Source organism: Lutjanus erythropterus, chromosome 3 (assembly GCF_056507025.1).
Source record: "Lutjanus erythropterus isolate fLutEry1 chromosome 3, fLutEry1.hap2, whole genome shotgun sequence".
NCBI classification, from domain to species: domain Eukaryota; kingdom Metazoa; phylum Chordata; class Actinopteri; order Lutjaniformes; family Lutjanidae; genus Lutjanus; species Lutjanus erythropterus.
The window spans coordinates 3,670,914-3,692,126 of NC_139319.1; the positions used below are offsets into that span (position 1 = coordinate 3,670,914).

General features: G+C 40.7%; 2 protein-coding genes and 1 long non-coding RNA gene across 4 annotated transcripts in view; 2 read left to right on the forward strand and 1 right to left on the reverse strand.

Moving 5' to 3' along the window:
• The window catches only part of LOC146329452 (hexokinase-1-like), a 32,523-nt gene extending 31,308 nt beyond the window's left edge, over positions 1–1,215 (forward strand). For both annotated transcript variants that reach the window (XM_084714715.1, XM_084714716.1), the window contains one exon: positions 233–1,215. In XM_084714715.1, coding sequence (XP_084570841.1) covers positions 233–383 — 151 coding nt within the window. In that variant the 3' untranslated portion in view covers positions 384–1,215. The remainder of the gene's footprint in view (positions 1–232) is intronic.
• LOC146329453 (uncharacterized) lies at positions 674–4,658 on the reverse strand. Its single transcript, XR_014769818.1, has 2 exons — positions 2,910–4,658; positions 674–2,346 (listed from the first exon to the last, which is right to left on the reverse strand). It is a non-coding gene; the product is annotated as an uncharacterized LOC146329453 (long non-coding RNA).
• Positions 2,533–20,936, forward strand: zbtb45 (zinc finger and BTB domain containing 45). The gene is made up of 6 exons (XM_084714717.1): positions 2,533–2,995; positions 6,444–7,807; positions 8,161–8,295; positions 14,315–14,455; positions 18,761–19,034; positions 19,974–20,936. The coding sequence occupies exons 2-6, from the start codon at positions 6,749–6,751 to the stop codon at positions 20,390–20,392; spliced, it is 2,028 nt and encodes a 675-aa protein (XP_084570843.1). The 5' UTR covers positions 2,533–2,995; positions 6,444–6,748; the 3' UTR covers positions 20,393–20,936.
• The last annotated feature ends 277 nt before the right edge of the window (positions 20,937–21,213 follow it).

The window sequence follows — 21,213 nt, forward strand, 5'->3', positions numbered from 1 at the left end:
AGAGTAAGATCAGAGGTGTTCTCTTAAATTCAGTCCATCCTCAGTTATTGAGATATTATAATCCCTCTTCATGTGACAGGCCTGAAATGAACGGTCTCTTCTGCTCATCTTGGCTGTAAAGCTTTAGTGAAAGCTGTATTTGTTGCTTGTACTAGAAAGTATCTCGAAATTTCTCTGAGTTGAATAGGGACCTGCCTCCTAACCACAGTTTCCTGTTGCTCTTTACCCTCAGCTTCTCTCGGATCTTCCAGCAGACAGTGAAGGAACTGGCCCCAAAATGTGACGTCAACTTCCTGCTCTCCGAGGACGGCAGCGGTAAGGGGGCTGCGCTCATCACAGCCGTGGGCTGCCGTCAGAGGGAGCTGGATGCGCAGCAGCACTGAGGAGCTCCACCCCATTTGTCCTGAACTACCTGCTGCTCCACCGTGAACTTCACTTGCCGCACAGCCCAACTCCATCTCCCCTTGGCAGCCGTGACTCCACCTCTGCCCCACCTGGCCCCCCTACAGCCAGAGACACATGCTGCATGCATAGGGAATCAAAACTGAATATCTAAATATTTATTTATACTGCACCAGAGGGTTTATTATTTCCATGTTTGTACATTTTACTCAGTAGCTTGTCAGTAATCTGATAACTCTACACTCCTTAGGTGTGCAATATTTGTGTATTGCTAATTTTATTTTTATATGGAGGCAAATATATAATTGTATTTATATAGCTGAGGCCACTTTGAATCCCAGAGGTCATTAGGATTTTGCACCACAGACACAAGAAAATGTCGGCACTTTTTATATGAGAGTTACAACAGCAGCATTTAAATGTAACTTCCAAATGAAGGATGTCCTTCTCGCTGAATGATGAAACTCATTTTTACAGGCTCCACTGGTTCAGAAAACCAGTTCCAAAAGGGCTCGCTGCATAGGGTTGAATGCAAGAGTCACGGCTGTTCAAATCATCCTCATTTTATGTGCAACATGCTCACACGATGTGCTAATCTGCTACTAACCCCTTTTTGTGTAACTGTCAGTGTAACTCACATATTAAAGTATTCCAGCAGCACCGCGCCATTTATTCTTCGAGAGATGAGAGGGTAGAAAAGGCCCAAGTGGAAGTGTTAGCGTAACTTGTTGCTATTTGTGAACTTTTGGTGTTGTGATGAAACCCACTTCTACCCATTGTATGTGCAAAGAATAAATGTTTATTGGGCCCCAAGATGAGGAGTGGATACTATGAGCGCTTTTGTGTGTATTTGTGGCTGAGTGTCAGTGTGTCCTACTGTAATGACCTGTAGCTTTCAATGTCCAAAGCTCTGTGGAGACTGCATGCCTTACATTAAGACAAAGGAGAGCACTGGATCATTTTCTTTCTTTTTTTTTTTTTTTTTCCTCTTTTACATCAATATAGATTTGTGATCGACACAGTGAAAAGTGAATTCATTAAATTATATTTTGTTGTGGAGTAAACCCTGGTGTCTCTTTCTTAAACTATCAAGCAGCAGCAGAGGCATGCCTAAACTTGCAATACTAGATGGGCAACTTGATAATGGGCAGACACATGTAAAATACAGAAAACGTGGAGCACTTATCTGATACAAAGCAACAGAGAAATTAGCTTCTCACGAAGCTTTGCTGATGTGCTGATGTATGCTGTAACTCAACATTAATACCAATACAGGCTACGGATCTGCCAGCAGGCAGAGGAGCAGCTAAAACAGAAATTATTGGTAATACAACCAATCTACAACTAATTGTTTCTCATGGGATTCCACAACACGTCTTCTTATGAAATGAAGTCCTGTTTATTTTAAAGTATACCATGAAGGTTTTTTTTTCCATTAATAAATGATATCGTTTCTACGAAATGGTATTGATAAAATAACAATTTGACATTTCAGACTACTGGGAAATATCAGAGGTGAAAATCAGGAAACACACTGTTTGATTTGGTCTAGAAATAAGCTTAAAGGCACAGTTTGGATGTTTTAAAGTGTGGGTTTGTAAAGCACTAATCAATGGTCAGTGTATTACCTACAATAGATGACAGATGTCTGCACAAGCAGAGATTTTTTTCCTTTTATAAGCTATTTTCATGATCGATCAATTACCCATTCAGTCTTCAGCTGTCAGAAAATGTAAGACTTTTTCTACCTCACTTCAACTCATCTTCTTCGCTGTGCACTTGTGCATTTATTGTATGTCTCAAACATTTCTCTTTTGTGCAGAAATACATTATACTTACTTCAAGTCTTTGTCCTTGAAAGCGCAAGATGCTCAAGAATCTGGCTGTGCTGTGTTCACCAGACCTGCTGCCAACTTCACTGAGGTTTAATCACCTGGAACAAGTCTACAGCACAAACAAAAGACAACTCACTGTACACATGTTCTTTTAGCTCTTAAATACCGTCATACAGTCTGTGTGTGTGTGTGTGTACGTGCGTCCAATCTGTACATTTGATCATCTGCCAACCTATAAATCTGTCAGTTATTACATTTATTATAACAGTTATTACTATTGTTGCACATTCAACATACATAAATTAAGAGTTTGTACAACACCCTATGTATGTCTGTGTGTATCATCCTTTTGTTTAGGCATGTTTCCTGGAGCGTGTGTGGGTGTGTACAGGTGTTTGCATGCATTTGTATGCGTTCATGTCTGATGCCTCTGCTGTGTGTTATGAGGATTTTCTGTGCAGGTATTTGTCCTACTTTCTGAATGGTGTCAGTATTAATGTAAGAGCAGTACAGCCTGTGCTGTGCATTAACAATAGTTGATGGTTTGGCTGCCGTTAAGCAGAAGAAACTCCACCACATCCCCTTTTTTCTGCCCGTCTCTGTATGTCTGTATGCATGTGTGAGTCTGCGAGTGTGTGTTTGTTTGACTGTGTGTTTGTTTCCAGCTCTCACCGGGTTGGGTGCGTTATACTGAGGGCTTCCTGCTGCATCCATCTGCCTGAAAACTAAAAGCGCCGAGCTGTCACTGCACACTGCAGGTATGTTCTCACGATTAAACAACATGCAATCACACCAACTGTCAACCACATGAGCGTTATCATGCTCTGTACAGAAAAAAGGGTGGTAGCGCGTTAGCTGCCATGCTAACTTTACTAGTTAGTGTCTTGCAATTTGCGCTAGCTAGCTAGTCGTCTAGCTATGTTAGCATTTGTATTGGAGCGTGGGGGCGAGCTCCGACAGCTGCTTTTATGTTATGCTAGGCACGTTGCCAGCTTGCATTTGATATTTAACAATTTTTGTTCGTGTTTCGTCGACGCTGATGTCCAGTTTGCATGTGTTAATGTGGGCATTTGGTGCAGATTTCCGTGCGGGAGTTGAGCGGCTAATGTCAACAGCTAACGCTAGCTAACGTTAGCTTGTCACCGTTAATCTGCTCGCTTGTTGCTGGAGCTAACGTCGGCTGGTCAGTAACCTGTTTACCGGAGCTGGCAGTTACATTCAGTTAACGGGGTGTCTTTAATTCTTTGTCTCGACACACTAACGTACCTCCTCACTGTCCGTGCGTCTGTTTAGCACAATAACAGACAAATTATCGTCGGTGTTTCGTTACCGGACACCCACTGTGCCAAATAAACTGACCCGAAGAGCTGCTGGACTCGCGCACGGCACGTGCTGTCATTTGTCCAAAACAGGTGTTCCAGATGATGCACGCGACTCGTTTGACGGTTAATTAGCAGCTTGTTTAATTGTCACCTGTGTCACTTTCAGGTACAGCCGTGTGAGGAGACTCAGACATGAAGCAAACCAGTGTTAAAAATGTAAACCAGCTGTAACTAATGGTTACTAGCAGTTTGAAGTAATACGATGGTTATTTTTTAGATTTATTTAATAATTATCCATTATCCAATAAGCGGGGGTATAATTAGGATTTTACTGATACTGTTTATTAATACCGATATTTGTCTAGAGCTGGATGATATGGACAAAAGTCATGATATTTTTGATCAAATACCTCAACATTGATATTTATCATTAATGGAAAAATATTGTTGGTGGGACTGTATGTGCTTTCACAAAATATTAACTAGCTCTGCAACTAATGATTATTTTCATGAGTGATTAATCTGTCGATTAGACTAAGCTTGATCTGTAAAATGTTAGAAAATGGTGATCACTGTATTGTTATGTTCAAAACACAAAGAAATTCAGTTTACTGTCGTGAGAGAACAAAAGAAACCAGAAAATACTCACAGTTGTGAAGCTGAAATCAGAGAATATGGACACTTTTTTATTAGACAATGACTCAAAACAATTAATCGAATATCAAAATAATTGGCAATTAATTTAATAAGCGATCAATCGTTGCAGCTTGAATATTAGCACAATTATAATTTTGATAAGTAATCATCAGTAATGTGGATATAGTTAGGATTGGATATTGAGAACCTGTTCTAAACTTTTACAGATTCCTGACTATGATACTGCTATTGATATTTATGTAACAGAGGGTTGCCAGGTCTGTGAGACAAAACCAGCCAAATGTGCATGTGGGTGTGTGTGACGTATGTATGTGTGTGTTTGGTAGAATTTCGATATAAATAAATGATTTAATTAGAAATGGAATGGATTTGTTTAAAGATATTATATTATTTTTGTAATTTGCATACAGAATAGGTCTACGCAACGCGGACATAAAATTTATCCCACTGCAACACTTCAAAATTAGTCCAAATCCATAGACCTGGCAACCCTGATGTAACTTTACATTAACAGCGTTAAAGTGTGGACGCACTTTACTAACATGATAAAATGCAGCTAAATTTAATAACTCAGGGAATAATTTAACTCTGTCTGCAAAAAGTAATAATAAAATAACTGTTCCCTGAATCTTTTCATGTTATGTCTGTATTATAGGACAAGTAGGCAGTATAAGAAAATATCGATACACTTCAGTATTGGATATTATGTTTTGTGATACTGTATCGATTCTCAGGACATTGTTTTGTGATACAGAGATAAATGCAAAGACTCATGGTTGTGCTTTGTGATGTTTTTAAATCCCTGACAACAAGATAGTAGTGATGTTAATCCATCTTCACTGCTCTGATTGCATTAAAGAAGTAAACTTTTTAAACTTTTATGCATATGGTGGTGTGTTTGTTATACTGGGACAGTTTTTGTAAAATTAGATTAAAACAAAAACAATGTATCACCTTGTTACTTTAACACAATATATTGCAATATATTGAATTATAACCCCTGTATCGTGATACGTATTGTATCAGTTCAGTTCAAGTCAAGTGATGCTGTTCTTGCTGTTTTATTATTTGCCTTTATCCACTTACTTATTATATCCACATTAGATATTTCATTGTGTTAGTATTTTGTGAAAGCACCAACAGTATTGTCCCAATATCGATACAGATATTTGATTTAAAATGTTGTCATATTTGATTTTGTCCATTTCTCCCAGCCCTACTTTATATTCTGCTGGGTTGTTTAATCTACAGCAATGCATCATATTCTATAACTATTTAAGAATTTACAGTATGTTATTTTAGAGAAAATGTGTATATAAAGATATATGTCGTATATCACGGCTTAGCCTAAAGTAAAGATATCAAAATATTATTTATAAGTCATCTTGCAATACTGACATTGATACTGTTTCTGCTATTTTCAAATTGTGTGTTAAAAAACTTTAAAACAAATGAATATTATGAGGCGGAGATATCCTGATTTCCCAAATCAGATTCTATAGATTAATAAGTACAAATGACCAGTACCTCTGCTATTACATTTACAAAATCCGTCAAAATAATCGCAATTAGATATTTTTTCAAAATCAGTCAGCTCTATTCCTGAGTTACTACATTTAACAACATTTTCATGACTTTTGTAAAGTGAGCCCACACTTTTTAATGTTTCGTCCTGTCCACTGTTTATGTAATATTATATAAATACTGATAGCCAGAGCACAAAGTTAGCGGCAGCCAAATGCTGGTAAAATGTGCAAGTGGCTGACAGATTTGCTTCACTCACCAGCCAAAAATACAATCGTAATCTGCTGAGCAGCTGGTAAAACTTGAACAAGTCTGAAAAAGTGAATCGCTGAGAGCAGCATCATTTGTCGAGGAGCTTATTGATATTTCAGTGCCGACCAGTCAAGAACTGGTTCTGATTTAGAACCAGTTTTCAGTACCCGTCGCTGGTTTACAAAATGTCGAGAAATGGTGAAAAAATGTCCATCACAGTCTCCCAGCTGGTCTGACCAGCAGATGTTTAATTTACAGTCATCCAAAGCACAGAAAAAGAGCAAATCTTTACATTTGAATGTGGACATATTTGGTATTTTTGCTTCATAAATGACTTTGAATGATTAATAAACTACCAAATGTCGGTAATTAATTGACTAATTGTTTCAGCACTAACGTAATCCTTAACAGCTTAGTGTTTAATCACTCTTCTTATGATTTATTTTAACAGGGTTTTAACGGAGACAGTGAAGCTGGTGGAAACAAGCTCTCGACGTCCCTCCCGCTCAGGACCACACAGGCAGCTCCTCATACACACACACACACCTCACACACACACTCAGCAGAGCAGCAGTTTGAAGCTTCCACCAGACTCATGACTGTTTGAGGGGACGCGGACCCACCGTGGCCCATGCACTGTACCCGTTTCCCTCCCTGCCCTCCTTATCCCTCAAGCTGACGCAAAACCCCAGACACCTACCCCCCCTCCCCCACCCCCACTCCCACCCCGTCCCCAGCGACTCGCCCCCTCCGCCCATGGCCCCCGGCACCGAGACCGTGCACTACATCCACCTTCACAACTCCAGCCAGTCGGTGCTGGAAGCCCTGCGCACGCAGCGGCGCGAGGGCCTCTTCTGCGACGTGACCGTGCGGATACACGATGCTTCGCTACGCGCCCACGCCTGCGTCCTGGCGGCCGGCAGCCCCTTCTTCCAGGACAAGCTGCTTCTGGGCCACTCTGAAATCTCCGTGCCGCCGCTGGTGCCCGCTGAAACCGTGAAGCAGCTGGTGGATTTCATGTACAGCGGCTCACTGGTGGTGCTGCAGTCGCAGGCCCTCTGCATCCTCACCGCCGCCAGCATCCTGCAGATCAAGACGGTTATCGACGAGTGCACCCAGATCATCTCTCAGAGGAAGGCGGCGGCAGGGGCGGCGAGCGCAGCTGCAGCGGCGGCGGCAGCCGGAGGAGGGATGCTCGGAGGAGTGCTCCCCAAACAAGAAGAACGCGGCGGGGGGAAAGGGACGGAGAGGGGAAGCAGTGGAAGCTGTTCTGTCGGCAGCGCAGGTGGCGGTGGAGGTTACGCAAACTTCTCTAACTTCATGGCTGAATGCGGGGGTGGCAACATGGCAGGAGGGTTAGGGGGTGCCAGCGTTAATGTCAGCGAGAGCGGCCCAGGCCCGATGGAGCAAGCTAACACCGTGAGTCTGATGGCGCTGGGTGACATGGGCCCCGGCTCCATGTGTGGCGGTGACGGGCTGGGCTCTGGGGCCGGCGCAATCCTCATGAAGCAGAGCTCCAGCTGTACTCAGGACGTCAGGTACAAGCTCCGAGACCTGTTGGCGCAGACGGCCAACGGAGCCAGCACTAGTAGCACAGGGAACCTCTCAACGGGCTGCAGCTCAGGCGTGGGCAGTGTGGACAGCATCGGCAGGGACAGCCTCCGCGGCAACACAACCGACCTCTCTGATGACCTGGTGGGGATGGACCGATACAGCGAGGAGGAGGACTTGGACGGGAGAGAGCGGGGAAGAGACGGAGACAGAGACAGGGGGGCGAGCCACAGCCGCAAGCAGAGGCAGCCGCTAAGACTCCAGGTAGAGGGATAAGGGGAAGGGTTGCCATGGTTACAGCTTTCAGGCATGCAGAGCTGCAACGGTTTGCTTTTCTTTCTTTTTCTGCTTTTCCCTCTTCTCACACTGCATTGGCGTATATTGCTGAGATGTTTCTGCACTTTGCACAATTGAAGAGAAGCTCTCGTCTTAACTTCAGCAATAATTGTTGACATTCTATGGACTTCTGCATATTTACTGTAGGTCATTAAACTTATTAGTGCCTGCTTGAAGGGGCTGTAGCCGGGTCAATGCGCTGTTCTTATCTGCAGCCACTGTTGTGAACGTAATTTCTTGACTACTCAAAATTGAATTGGACCTTTTTTTTTTCTCTCCAGGTGCTGGGAGGAGAAGGAGTGGTGGTGAAAGACGAAGGGGTTCAGGACACAGATGGGACCGTTTACACCTTGGAGGACGGGAGACGAGATGGAGAGCAGGAGGGCTCCCAGGAATCCATGGCAAGCTTTGGACAGGTGGGTTTAACTCTGAGGTGAGCTGCAGCTATGGGAGCCAGTGAAGAAGACTGATAAAGAAACCCTATTAGAGATGTAAAGCTCATCTTTATTGAACATTTTAATTATTTATTAACTACTGCTTGTAGAAGGACATTCAGAGCATAAAACATCTTGGAGATTCTAAGCGCTGAGCCTTGATTTCAAGGTAATATTTTAATTGAATTTTTACATTTTGCTTCAGAAGGAAACTTTTATCTTTATTGTGTTAGATTTATACTCTGCATTTATGTCACAAGTTCTGAAGTAAGTAGAGGGAAAAACGTGGTGGAGCGGATTTATGCCGCAGCCTGCTGTACCCTGCAGACTACACAAGGAACATCTGCCACACAGTCAAAAGGATTCAGCCTTGCCTGTCAGTTTTCTCAAAAGTGCTGCAGAGTAAGTCACATCGGAAATGGATTAATCCACTGAATTTAGGAGGTTAAGGCGTTTTCTTTTTCATGCAAAGCAAAGCATGTGATCATCAATTTACCCAACACTGTTTCATGTAATCTAATCTTCTGTCTTTGAGCAGTTTTTCTGTTCTGTGCTTTAGTTCACATGATGTGGTAGTTTCTTACTTGCATTTCTGAGCACAGGAGTGAGGGTCAGGGAATTTCCCACCAGTTAATAAACTTGTGACAAAACACGGCGTCACAGATTTCACCGACTATTTTGTAAGAAAAGATGCTCTGTCCGCAGCGTGCTTACTTTGATCTTTAACATTCTGGCCTCTGCGGTCGAGCTTTCGCTGCAGGACTCATTCTGGCAGCCTCAGTCTTGTGGTGTGTTTGAAAGTGTGTGTGTAGATTAGAGGTCTTGCCTCCAGATGATCCCACCTTCATCAGACAATGTTTGCAGATTATCAGGTTCCCTATTAGCATTAACATTGGGATTAGAGCCAAAACACTGTTAAACAGGCGCTCTTGCTTTCCATTTTGACATCAAATCATCCGGCTGTGTTGTCAGTCAACTCTGCTTACTCTGGTCACATGATATCTGAAATATGTCTCTTGCTATTCTGTGCTGCAACTCTGATGCTGCAGCTGTACGGAGCAGACACCTCTAGGTTTATGGATGTAGCATCCAATGTCCGACTAAGTATCGACAAACTCAGTATTTAACAAATTAGAGTTTGATGAATGTGGATGCTGATGCACGATAGTGAAATGAAATATGTTTCATTTCTTTTGGGTAAAAAAACAACAGTGGGTGGGTAAGTACTGTAATCAGTGAGGAACACAGACTATCACAGCATGAAAACCGACTCATAGAGCATTGCTCTATTTGCTGCAGGAAGTGTAACGCAGCAAAATGGTGCACGGATTATTCTGCAGTTAATGATGTGTCTTTACTAATGTTTTTATCTTCATACTCCTCAATTTGATCCTTTAAATGTCACTTTTAGTATATATCTTAAATGTGACTCTTGTTTGTTCAAACTTACTTAAATTAACTTAAATTTAATTGAAACTTATTATATTTGTAATAATTATCTATTTAGAGCTTGTTTTATTTTTAAGTTAAAAACAGTCGTTTTGGATTTCTGACAATATATGTGTCTGTATACTGGGATAGCAGTGACCTGAATTTGGTGGCCAAAGCACATTTTTAGTGGCCTAAAAGTAAACTGATGTAAAAACAATACAAAATACACAATTTAACACCGCCTTCCTTAACTGTGACACTTGTTTTGTCCACTTTGACGTCCTCAGATGTGTCATAATCCAGTCACTTAAACTCCTGCTTCCATTCACTCCTAGATTTTCGTTGCCATTTCGTTTTTTCACAGTCCTCCTTCTGTGTTTGTGGTTCTTCTGTACGGATCACGTTAGCAGTCGGCTTAGTGAACCCAGGCATCAGCAGCCAGCTGGTGATGAGGACTGTTGTCAGGTTTTGTTTAATGTTGAGCTGAAAGCTGTGAAGGATTTTGGGATGTTTTTGGAGATATATACATATATGTATATATACATATATATATATATACATATATGTATATATATATGTATATATATGTATATATACTGTATATATATATATATATATATATATATATATATATATATATATGTATACATATACATATATGTATATTTATTTATTTTTTTTGTATAGGCTCTATATTTTTAACAGTTGGAAAATGTAAGAATCACTTTACATGTAAAATAAAAAAAACCCTCAAACTCTTGTGAAATAAACTTTAAAAGGTTTTGCCATCTTTTAATCTTTAGTTGAGATAATTTACTTTTCTTGTTTAGATAAACTTGAATCTTTGAGGTTTAGAAAAAAATGTATATATATTTCAGAATTTGGTCACAGTTATTTTGGTGCCTAAAAATGAAATAGTTTTAATTGAAAATATTAAAATTTCTACCATCTATCACTTTCACTTGAATTAATTTAGTTTAGAATTTTTTAAATAGTTAAAGTTAAAGTAAATAGAGTTTCTAAAACTCAAATATTTAAGTTTATCTAAAGGAGAATAGTTAATTATCTCAACTAAAGTTTAGTATTTGGAAAAACTTTTTCAAAACTTAAGAGTTTGAGTTGGGCTCAAAACTCAAAAATCTTTTGCAGCACGTTGCCTTGCAATTTTGAGTTGTCTCAACTTTTTCATAGATGTGCATCAACGCTAAATGAAAATTAAAATGTTAAAGAAATAACCGTTATTCATTTCCGTGTAGTTTTTTTTTGCCAAAAGAGCCACATGTGGCCCCAGAGCCGCAGGCTGCAGACCCCCACTTTAGACAATAGAGATTTTGTTTTGGCTCTGTTTTATCTTTAATAGCTCCGTCTGATCATCTGAAAAGGGAACAACACAAGCCAATATGAGGCGTGATTCCACACAGGATGCACTGCAGTTGCGATGTGACCAGATTGGCCAGACCACATCTGAAAGTGGGTCACGCTGTGGTCGGATCTCGGCTGTGACAAAGTGTACACTGTACGAGGTGACCACATTTTCAAGAAAGAAAGAAATTCACCCAGCATGTTGAAGGGTCTCATAACTCCACCTCTTCTTCTATCTCAAACAAAATCCATAAATGAGCCAGGCGAGGAGAAATGAGTGGAGCCCTCACAGCAGCATCGCTTCAGGAGGCTCCCGAAGGACCACTACAACGTACAGGACTGATGGTGGTTACGGGTCTGCCTACCTTTCACAAAGGGGCACCGCTAACACCTAGTTGTAGATCACAAACGCCCACGGAGTCACCAGCAAATTGCAGATAGATTAGAGAGTGATACAGGCCTCTGGGAGGTTCATAATCCAGTAGGGTGCTTGTTCTGTGTAGTTAAAGGGATAGTCCACTCGAAAGTGAAAATTCAGTCATTATCTACTCACCCTGATGCCGACTGTGGTTCGGGTTTATTTTGTTAGTCCACAAAACACTGCTGGAGTTTAACAGGAAAACAGTGTTGCAAAATCTCCCAAACAATGGAAGTGAATGGTGACCAGTTTTCAAATGTGAAAAAAACAACTGGAAAGAAACCATAAAATGCCTCCATACTGCTCTTCTGGCGTAATCCAAGTCTCCTAAAGCCCCGACATGCTGTTCACACCCAGTTCTGACAGTGCAGCAGTATGGAGACATTTTATGTTTTTATTCTGTTGTTCTTTTACGTTTGAAAACTGGTCACCATTCACTTCCATTGTTTTGGAGATTCTGCAGCGCTGTTTTCCTGTCAAACCCCTGAATGACTGAATTTTTCATTTTTGGGTGAACTATCTCTTTGAGAGAGAAAACAGGACTCTGACCACAAAGCAGGCAGATCTGAGATTATGAGATTATACTTATTACCAGGTGTTAATGCACAGGTCCATAATCAGATGACCTCATCTCGATAACCGATCCAGAAACAGGTCACATGTTAATACTAGATGGAACTGAGGTTTACGAGGCCAAATTTAAATTCATATTCATGTATGAACTGTGCTTTGATTCAGATATTTAATTTGGTCAATTAACCAAAAACAACATTCCCTTTTACGAATGGCTTTTCAAATGAAAATATGCTATGACTGTATAATTATGCATTTTAGGACTGCAACTAATTATCAGTTAATCTGTTGATAATTTCCTTGATGTATTGATTTGTAGTTTGGTCCATGAAATGTCAGAAAATGGTGAAAAATGTTCGTCTCCGTTTCCCAAAGCCCAAAGTGACGTCCTCAAATGTCTTGTTTTGTCCACAACCTAAAGATATTCAGGTTGTTGTCATGGAGGACTGAAGAAACCAGAAAATATTCACATTTAAGAAGCTGAAATGGCAGAATTTTGCAATCTTTTTAAAATTTTATCACAATAGTTTGCAATTAATTTGATAAACTAATGGATAAATAGGGTATTGCAGCTCTAATGCATTTTACAATTGCATTATCAAATTACATACAACATAAGTTCCTTAAAACTTAATTAGAGCTGGAAAGCTTAATTGATTATTAATTGACTATTAAATAAGGCGCCAACTATTTTGATAATCGGTTAATCATTTTGAGTCATTTGTTTTATAAAAAAATATCCAAGTTTTTTTTTTTAGCTCTCTGTGACAGTAAACTGAATATTTCTGGGTTGTCGACAAAACAAGACATTTGAAGAAGTCAACTTGGGTTCCGGGAAACAATGATCAACATTTTCACCAATTTCTGACATTTTATAGACCAAACAACTAATCGATCGATGGAGAAAATGGTCGACAGATTAATCGATAACGTTGCAGCCCTGCTCTATATCGCCTTCTGTCCTGTGGGTGGTTAAACTCCAGCAGCCTCTCTGACTAAGACAACAAAAAGTTTGACTCACGTTGGGGTTTTCTGCTCCTTTACGTTAGACGAGCTCCACCCAGGCTGGTGTTTCTCGTTTCAGATAATCTCCACAGACGTTCATCAGACTTAATTTCATGTCGTTATTTCACAGCAATGTAGCTCGACTGGTCGGGACTGTGCCAGCTAATCTTTACCACGTCTGCGTCACTGCATGTGTAGGAGGGAGGAAACAAGTTTTTATACATGCAAATAATTACATATGTGGTATGTACATCCCTGTACGTGAAAGCATGTCATACATGCATACGTTTGTTTAGGTGAATGTATGTTTCACCATGGGAGTTAGAGCACAGAGACAGGCAGGATCTTCACATATGGAGCTGGTAAGTGTTCAGCGTCCTGCTCAAAGACATTTCAGTAGGTCCTCTGCATATGAACGTCAACAGGACCCACAGAACCTGAGACCTACAGTGTTTTCTAAAAAGATTAAGTAAACTTTGGGGTTGTAGATTTGTTTTTTCAACAGTCACTGAACTGGAAACTGATATGTGTGTGTGTGTGTTGGGATCTTTAATCTTATGGATGCTGGAAATCCTTGAAAACACTTGAATTTGAATGTAATGTTTTCAAGGTTTGAAAAGTGGTTGGATTTTAGACAAAGTGCTTGAAACAGCTTACTTTCACGATAAACCAATACCCGGCTGAACAGTTTGCTTTTTAGATAAAGAAATAAAAATAAAGTCGGGGAGAGTCTAACCGCTCTGGCCTTTCACACGAAAAGAAAACAACTTCACTTGATCCTCGCTTGCGTCTCTGCACTCTTGGTGCGACCTGTCAGTCCTTTTTCATGCGTTCCCTCTGATAGATCAGTGAGTGGGAGGCAGAGAGACAGCAACATGCTGGGAAGTTTTTCTACTAATTGTTTGACTTACTGTAATAATGTCAGCTCAGCTTGGTTTTATAGGAAGTCTACTGACAGACACGTTTTGAAACATGAAACTTTGTTGTATTTTCCTTTAGTTTGTCACCCTTCTGTAGACTAATTTTTTGCTATTTGTAGCACAATAAAAACTGATTTAATATGCTGAAGAAATTATATGTGGCCTAATCATTTTTAGCATATATATAAAGTGTGTATAAATATGTAACCACAGCTGTAAGGTGCTGGAAAAGCTTGAAAATTCTTGAAAAGTGCTTTTAATTTAGTGCGTGTCTTTGATTGTGTGTTTTCAGGATTTCTATGATGAGCAGGGGGTGTTCTCAGAGAGTTTCTGGCCCCAGAGCGAGCCCCCTCAGGCCATGGCTTTCAACCCCAGGGGAAGGGTCAACAAGCCTCTGACTCCGCCTCCAACCACACAGTCCATCAACAACCAGGTCAGTGTCTCCTGTCAGACGCCGCGATCGCTTCCACAAAATGTTTCGACAAACGTGTTAGTAGAGAGTTAAATGACTGTCAGAGAGATGACTAAGTGCCAGAGGCAGAGTTACAGTTGCAGCTGTCACATTCTTCAATAGGGCTGCAACTAACAATTAATGTCATTGTCGATTAATCTGTTGATCATTTTCTCAATTAATTGATTAGTTTGGTCCCTGAAATGCCAGAAAATGGTGGAAATGTTCCCCAAAGCCAAAGGTAATGCCTTGTTTTCCCCACAACCCAAAGATATTCAGATTACTGACAGAGAGGAGTAAAGAAAAGCTGAAAACAGATCATGATTATCACGATCGATCCATAATCAGTTAATCGTTGCAGCTCTACTCTTGACACTAACAGAGACCATGACCCCGTCTGTTCAGACTGGATTCTGACTAAAAATTAACTTTGTTTAAATTCTAACCAATTTATAAACCAAGATTAACAAGGAGAAGAATAGAAGTTCTAGGCGCCTAATTTTTTTTATCCACATCTTGTCAGCATGTTTTGTGATGAATACTCTGAGGGCGGAGATATACTTTGAATTTAACTACTGTTTGCATGACACCTGCATCACGAATCCTGCCTCCATTTGGAGCGTTGATTTGTGCGCGTCCTCAGAAATTAACAGTACGTGTCCGTAAGATGCAGTACACACAAGACAGCATGTCACCAGCAGCAACCGTGGCGGGAAGTTTTGAGGACAGGCTCACTGAACAAGTTGGTAATTACCCTCATCTTTGCAACGTATCGTTGCCGCTACACGGCAACAAACATGCCTGCCACAACAGCTGGCAACAGATAAGTTCAGTTTTGGAAGTCTCGAGACCGCTATGTATGTGCACGGTTTGCCCGCAACTCCTTTTCTTCTCTCTTTTGATTTACAGTCTGAGTTCTCTGTTGTGCCCTCTAGTGGTGTTTTGCAGTAACAGACGCAGACAAGCGGCCGCATCGTGAAGAGTTCGCTTCACTACGCAGCCGGTTGTTTGTGCAAACACGTGATCAAACAGGAGCTATATCTCCGGCCTTAGTGCTGAAACTTAAAAGGGATAGTTCGGGTTTTTGAATTCGGCTTGTATGAGGCACTTATCCTTAGTCAGTGTATCAACTACAGTAGATGGCGGCTGACACACCCCCAGTTTGGAGAAGCAGCGGGAGTCCTGGTGTAGGAAGCGAAACAGTGAACTGCTGTGGACGGGATCAACAGCAAAATGTATTTTGGAAAATTTTACACATCCTAAAATCATAAAGTAAAGACAGTGAAACATGCCTGCTACCAAACGAGCTAATTAATTACCTGAAGATGTCAATTAAGTTGTCCATTCCTCAATTAATGTTACATCCATCCATACATACAAATCCAAAAGTGGGCACAGGTTGCTCTGTCATGAATCTGTACTCAGTACTGATGATGTAATTCGGTTGGTACCATTAAAAGCAGTTTGCTGCCCAGTCCTAATCAATATAACCTTAATTTTCTGATGATATTTTGATGACGGAAAAGAACAAAAAAAAATGGCAAAAAGGAGAAGAAAGACATAAAGCAGGGCTTACAGCAATCATTTAAATGAACATCCAGTATTAAATTCTTGTGATGTTCTGCAGAGAGGAGGCGGCTGTGTTGTCTGCAGACACTGCTGTACTTTTAACTGTGTTAGGAAACAGATAGATTAACCACAAATGAATGAATGAATTAATGAATGAATTAATTAATTAATTCATTAATTAATAAAAATGTTACTTGGCTGGTTTGCCCTCTGGTCTTCCGGCATTCACGGCATCTGAAAAGACAAGGATACAGCAATTAAATTCCAAAGCTGAATGCTTTTTAAGAGACACTTCATTTAGCCGAGACATTTGCTGTATTTCCTCTGTTTTTTGCCATGATGACTGACAGAAAGACTTTAACGCAATGCAGCACTGAAATTAAAGACAAGCACTCAACTCGGAACAATGAGACAAAGATAACAGAAAACGGTTTTAGTATGATGGACTTCTTTTTTTTTTTTTTTCACACCCCCGCCTACACATTTTGATTGACACGTGTATTTACTTTGAAAATGAAAATGCTAAGGAGTGTTTTCATTTGCATTTTAAGTTTTGAGACATGATCATGTGTAAAGGTCACCTTTAAACATTTAAATAGTATAATAAAACATTTAAAAAACAATATAATAATTAAGCAATAAAAGGCAAATTGAATTATAATTTATTTTTTGTCAAAGATGATTTGATTAAAATTGTAGACTGCCTTTTGAAATTATGTTTTGCACATTTAATTGGTAAGGTCATTTTAAAAATGAACGAGAAAAACATTGTTATTTACATATTTACTCATGATGATTATTATTATTATTAATGTACTTTTCACAGATGTAGATGCAACAATGTGCTTTGCAAGAGATGAAAAACAACATTTTTCTTTAAATGCTACATTACAAATAAAAGAGACAAAACAGATAAGACACATAACAAAAAAGAGACATAATGAAAATAATAATAATAAAATGAGAGTATAGAAATGTCAGCTCATCTTTTGCATCAGACTTTAAGTTGTATCTGAGGTTTGTATAAAAGGCCAAAATGTCCAGTGGGAAATATGCCAGATAGACCGTAGATAATATCTAAAATAAAAATAGCAGATTTTGCTGCGTGCTGAATTAACCAATGATTTGTAAGAATGACTGTAATTGGAGCGTCTTGCTGAGCTGCTGTGCACAGATCGATGGAAGATTTACTTCTGGCATGTTAAATTAACATTTAACCTTTTGTTTTGTCAGAACTGATCAAACTTTCTATGTCACCAGAAGAGGAAAGGAAAAGAAAAGAAAGAAAAATAGCTTCATAATGCTTCCAGAGTGCACCAGAATGACGCTTCGCTGCTTATTTTGCTCCAAGTGAGGAAACACAATTTACAGTTTTTTAATCATCACTAAGGCGTTATGGCCCCGATCAGAAAGAACACAGTTTTTGCAGTGAGAGGCGTCTTTTTCCGGTTGTATTCTACTTGTGATAAGTGTTTTGATACGGTCTGAGTGCCTCGCGGTTTAGATGAGAGACAAGAGAGCAAATAAAAACAAATGTAACGGTGAAAGTTGTTGTATGAACAGAACTTAAGTGACCTGAAACAAGCCACAATTTAAGTGTGCACCAAAGGTGTGCTTCAGTATTTAAATAAACTGCACTACTATTATTTGACTATTCAAAACAGTCTGGTAGTTGTTCTATATGACAGGAATGCTGGAATATATGCAAAAAAGTCTGGCATAAACTCTGGTTGTATCATAATTACTATGGCTGTGGCGATACACTTATCCTGAGTATTGTGATTTATTATTATTTTTTCTTTGCCTTATAAACAATAAACCATGAGAAGAAATTGAAAACAATGCACATCACATGTCCGTCAGCCTCTGGGTTTTATTTCTGCAGCATCTTTGCTATACTCCATATAAAAGTAGTAAATTAAATACTATATATAAACTGCACACAGCACAATGTGAGCATTTAAATCAACATCGTTCACAAATTAAACTAAACTTAAAAACTGTCTTTTCAAAACTCTGGACTTGACTGCAGAGAAAAGTGGTAAATAAAATCACAATAAAAACAAAATCAGACTTAAAAAGTATATACTTTTTGAAGTAAACTGCCACATTCAGCTGTTCCTGCTTATGAAGTAATGAACAATAAATTAAATATAGATATATGAGCTGTCCTTTTGTGGCACGCAATGTCTCTTCCAAGTAGTAGCCATATTTAGAGTTTGCAATGAGATTTAAGCGCTAATTTCCATTAGCGCATCAATGGGAATTCCCATTATGTGTTAGCATCGAGCTAACAGTCCAAACACTAATTACATATAAAAAACTGATTCAGGAAATAAAAATTTGATTCTGGAATTGTACTGAAAAGAATCAGGATACTTAAAAGAATCTATTTTTGCTTCCATCCATATCACTCAGAGTTGATATGGCGTAAATATACAGGAAGATAAAAATGCAGTTGCAGATTTGTATTGAATACGTTTCTTGATTTTCAGTTTTCCCAAAATAACACAAAACAAAACAAAGAGCAAAACAAAACCACACGGCACAAAAAAGGACATCCCAGCCACTTCAGCCCTCCTCATATATGTACAGGACATATTATAGATACATATCATACACAAAAATAAACAAATCAAACACGTCTAGAGTTTATTAGTTCAACAGAAAAGTATTTCATCCGGCCGCGCTGACCGTGGACGCTGTTTTCTCCCTCAGCTTCTGTTCCAGTACCCAGTGAGCCAGTCGCAGCCAGCTCCGTTCTACGTGGGCGGGCCCATGGGTGGGATTGACAGCATGGCGGGGACGGAGCCCGGTCAGCAGGCTCCTCCCCCGGCGCCGATGACCCCTGCCCCGCCTCCCTCCACCTCCTCCTGCTCCGCAGGCCCCTCCCCCTCCTCCCAGGGATCTGAGACCTCGTTCGACTGCACGCACTGTGGCAAATCTTTACGTTCCAGGAAGAACTACAGCAAGCACATGTTCATCCACTCCGGTAAGACGCGCCTCCTTCTCCTCCAGCTTGTTATTTGTTTCTTATTTATTTTTGTCCGTCATTCATTTACTTAGGACTGCTTTATATCAGTTATTTTAAATGTCTCCTATCTTTTATATAAAAAATAAATCAAATTTAATTTAACTTAATGTGAAAGGGGCGTTTTTAGTGACAAACCTACAGAGAATTATCACCAACTTTGCAGCTCTGTCTCTTCTATCTCACTGTTTTGGTTTTACGGAACATTTACTCTGATTTGAATCTAAGTCGTTCTTATGAGACGCCGGCATGGACCTTTTTTCAAGCTCTGATAAATTCACTGTACACTACCTGGCCGACACCAAACAGCAGACAGACACAGCTGGAGAAAAAAGTGGAACATCTAGCTGCTAAAAAGCCAAATACTTTTCTCAGGAGTTGGTGGAGACCGAAACCGAGCTAAAAGGATTATTATCATTAGACTGTAGTTTATTTAGGTGAACACAAGGTAGACTTAAAATGACTAATTATTAGGGGCGTAACGATTCACTCATGCATCCGGTGCATCAGACTTTAATGTTTGAGATATGAGCGTATCGGTTCAGACGGCCTGTATCGGTAAAAAGCTGAACATGAATCGGAAACAAATCGATGCAGCACCAGCGTATCGATGCATCTCATTAGGACGTGCATATGTTTCATTTTTTGTATTGAAGGAACTGCCGCTGTACCTTTCCTCCGTTTTCTCCCTCGTCCTGCCTCTCTCGCTGGGCGCCTGCAGCCGCGATCACACAAAACAAGCGCTCCCTCCCCTGTCTCCTCTTAATTTCCATAAAACAGGCCGCACTGAAAACAGCGACAGAAGTGACATTGTAAGTTTGGGTTTTATAAGAAAAATGAGAAGATGTAAAAAAGATTTTTCTTTTTCTTTTTTTCTTTTTTTTTTGTCTGTCCCTGCAGGTCAGAAACCTCATCAGTGCTCCATCTGCTGGCGCTCCTTCTCCCTGCGCGACTACCTCCTCAAACACATGGTGGTGCACACTGGAGTCAGGGCTTTCCAGTGCTCCATGTGCGGCAAGCGCTTCACCCAGAAAAGCTCGCTCAACGTGCACATGCGCACCCACCGTGCCGAGCGCACCTTCCAGTGCAACGTGTGCCACCGGGCCTTCACCCACCGCACCTTGCTGGAGCGCCACGCCCTGCAGCACGCCCACCACGCCCCCCAGGCCCAGGGCCAAGGCCAGGGGCGTGGGCCCGACATGACCTCACCTACCAAGCACAGTCCTCCGGCTCTGGGAGGGCCCTCAGGTATGGCTGGCGCGGCTGGCATGGTCGGCAGCATGGCCAACATGCCCAGCCACGGAGCTTCCTCCACCTAGAGAGAGAGGGGGGAGATACGGGGGAGGTTAGTGAGCCCATTCCTCGAACCGACACTTATTTGGTCCTAACAGCCTTGTTGATCTTTTGTTCTGGCGGGAACAGCGCTTCTAGGTTCCCATTGTTTTAGCTCAATGACACCTTCAATCAGGGTTCCTACACAGGGCTGGAAAGTTTTCGAGAATTATGTAAATTTTAGGTGTTTTGGAATTGCACAAAAACTTGGAAAAAGTTTGTAAAAAATAGTTATTCCCTCCCCAGAAACCCATCTGAAGTAGTTGTAGTCCTTCTGTCATTACCTGTGTTGTGAAATTTGTTGCTGTGACGACTAATCATAAGAGCGACATCGCTAACAATCACACAGCTTGTTGAACAGCCATCCAAAATCCAGCCAAAAAGATGTTTTGGCGGAGAAATAAGGAAGAGGTCTTGAATTTTGAAATAGAGGATGTGTAGGAACCCTGTTTCAAAGACACCAGAGAGTCACCAAAGAGGTTAGGAATAACAGAGCGGGTTTGGGAGTGGGTGAGGACGAGGGGGGAGTCGTGGGTGTTTCTAGGTGGAGGTGAGGGTGGGGTGGGATGGGAGTTACATTTAGATGCAAGTTGGGGGAAAATAAGGGGAAGGAGGGGGTTGATGGGGAGGGAGGGGAGGGGCTGCAGAGTTTCATTTACCTTCAGTTCACTTAATTCAAGTTGAGAACTGAAGTTCATCCAGTTCTGTAAGTGCAAAAATATTTGAACACAACTGGGTTTGTTTACAACCCATTCGTCCAGCTGTTTGTGTCCTGTTGTAACAATTTGTTTGTCCCGAAATCTGATTA

Bases quoted from the DNA above. Each gene is read 5' to 3' on its own strand.
- zbtb45 (XM_084714717.1), top strand. From the start codon at position 6,749: ATGGCCCCCGGCACCGAGACCGTGCACTACATCCACCTTCACAACTCC. The intron at 7,808-8,160 runs GTAGAGGGATAA...TTTTCTCTCCAG, and splicing joins GGCAGCCGCTAAGACTCCAG to GTGCTGGGAGGAGAAGGAGT. The intron at 8,296-14,314 runs GTGGGTTTAACT...GTGTGTTTTCAG, and splicing joins CCATGGCAAGCTTTGGACAG to GATTTCTATGATGAGCAGGG.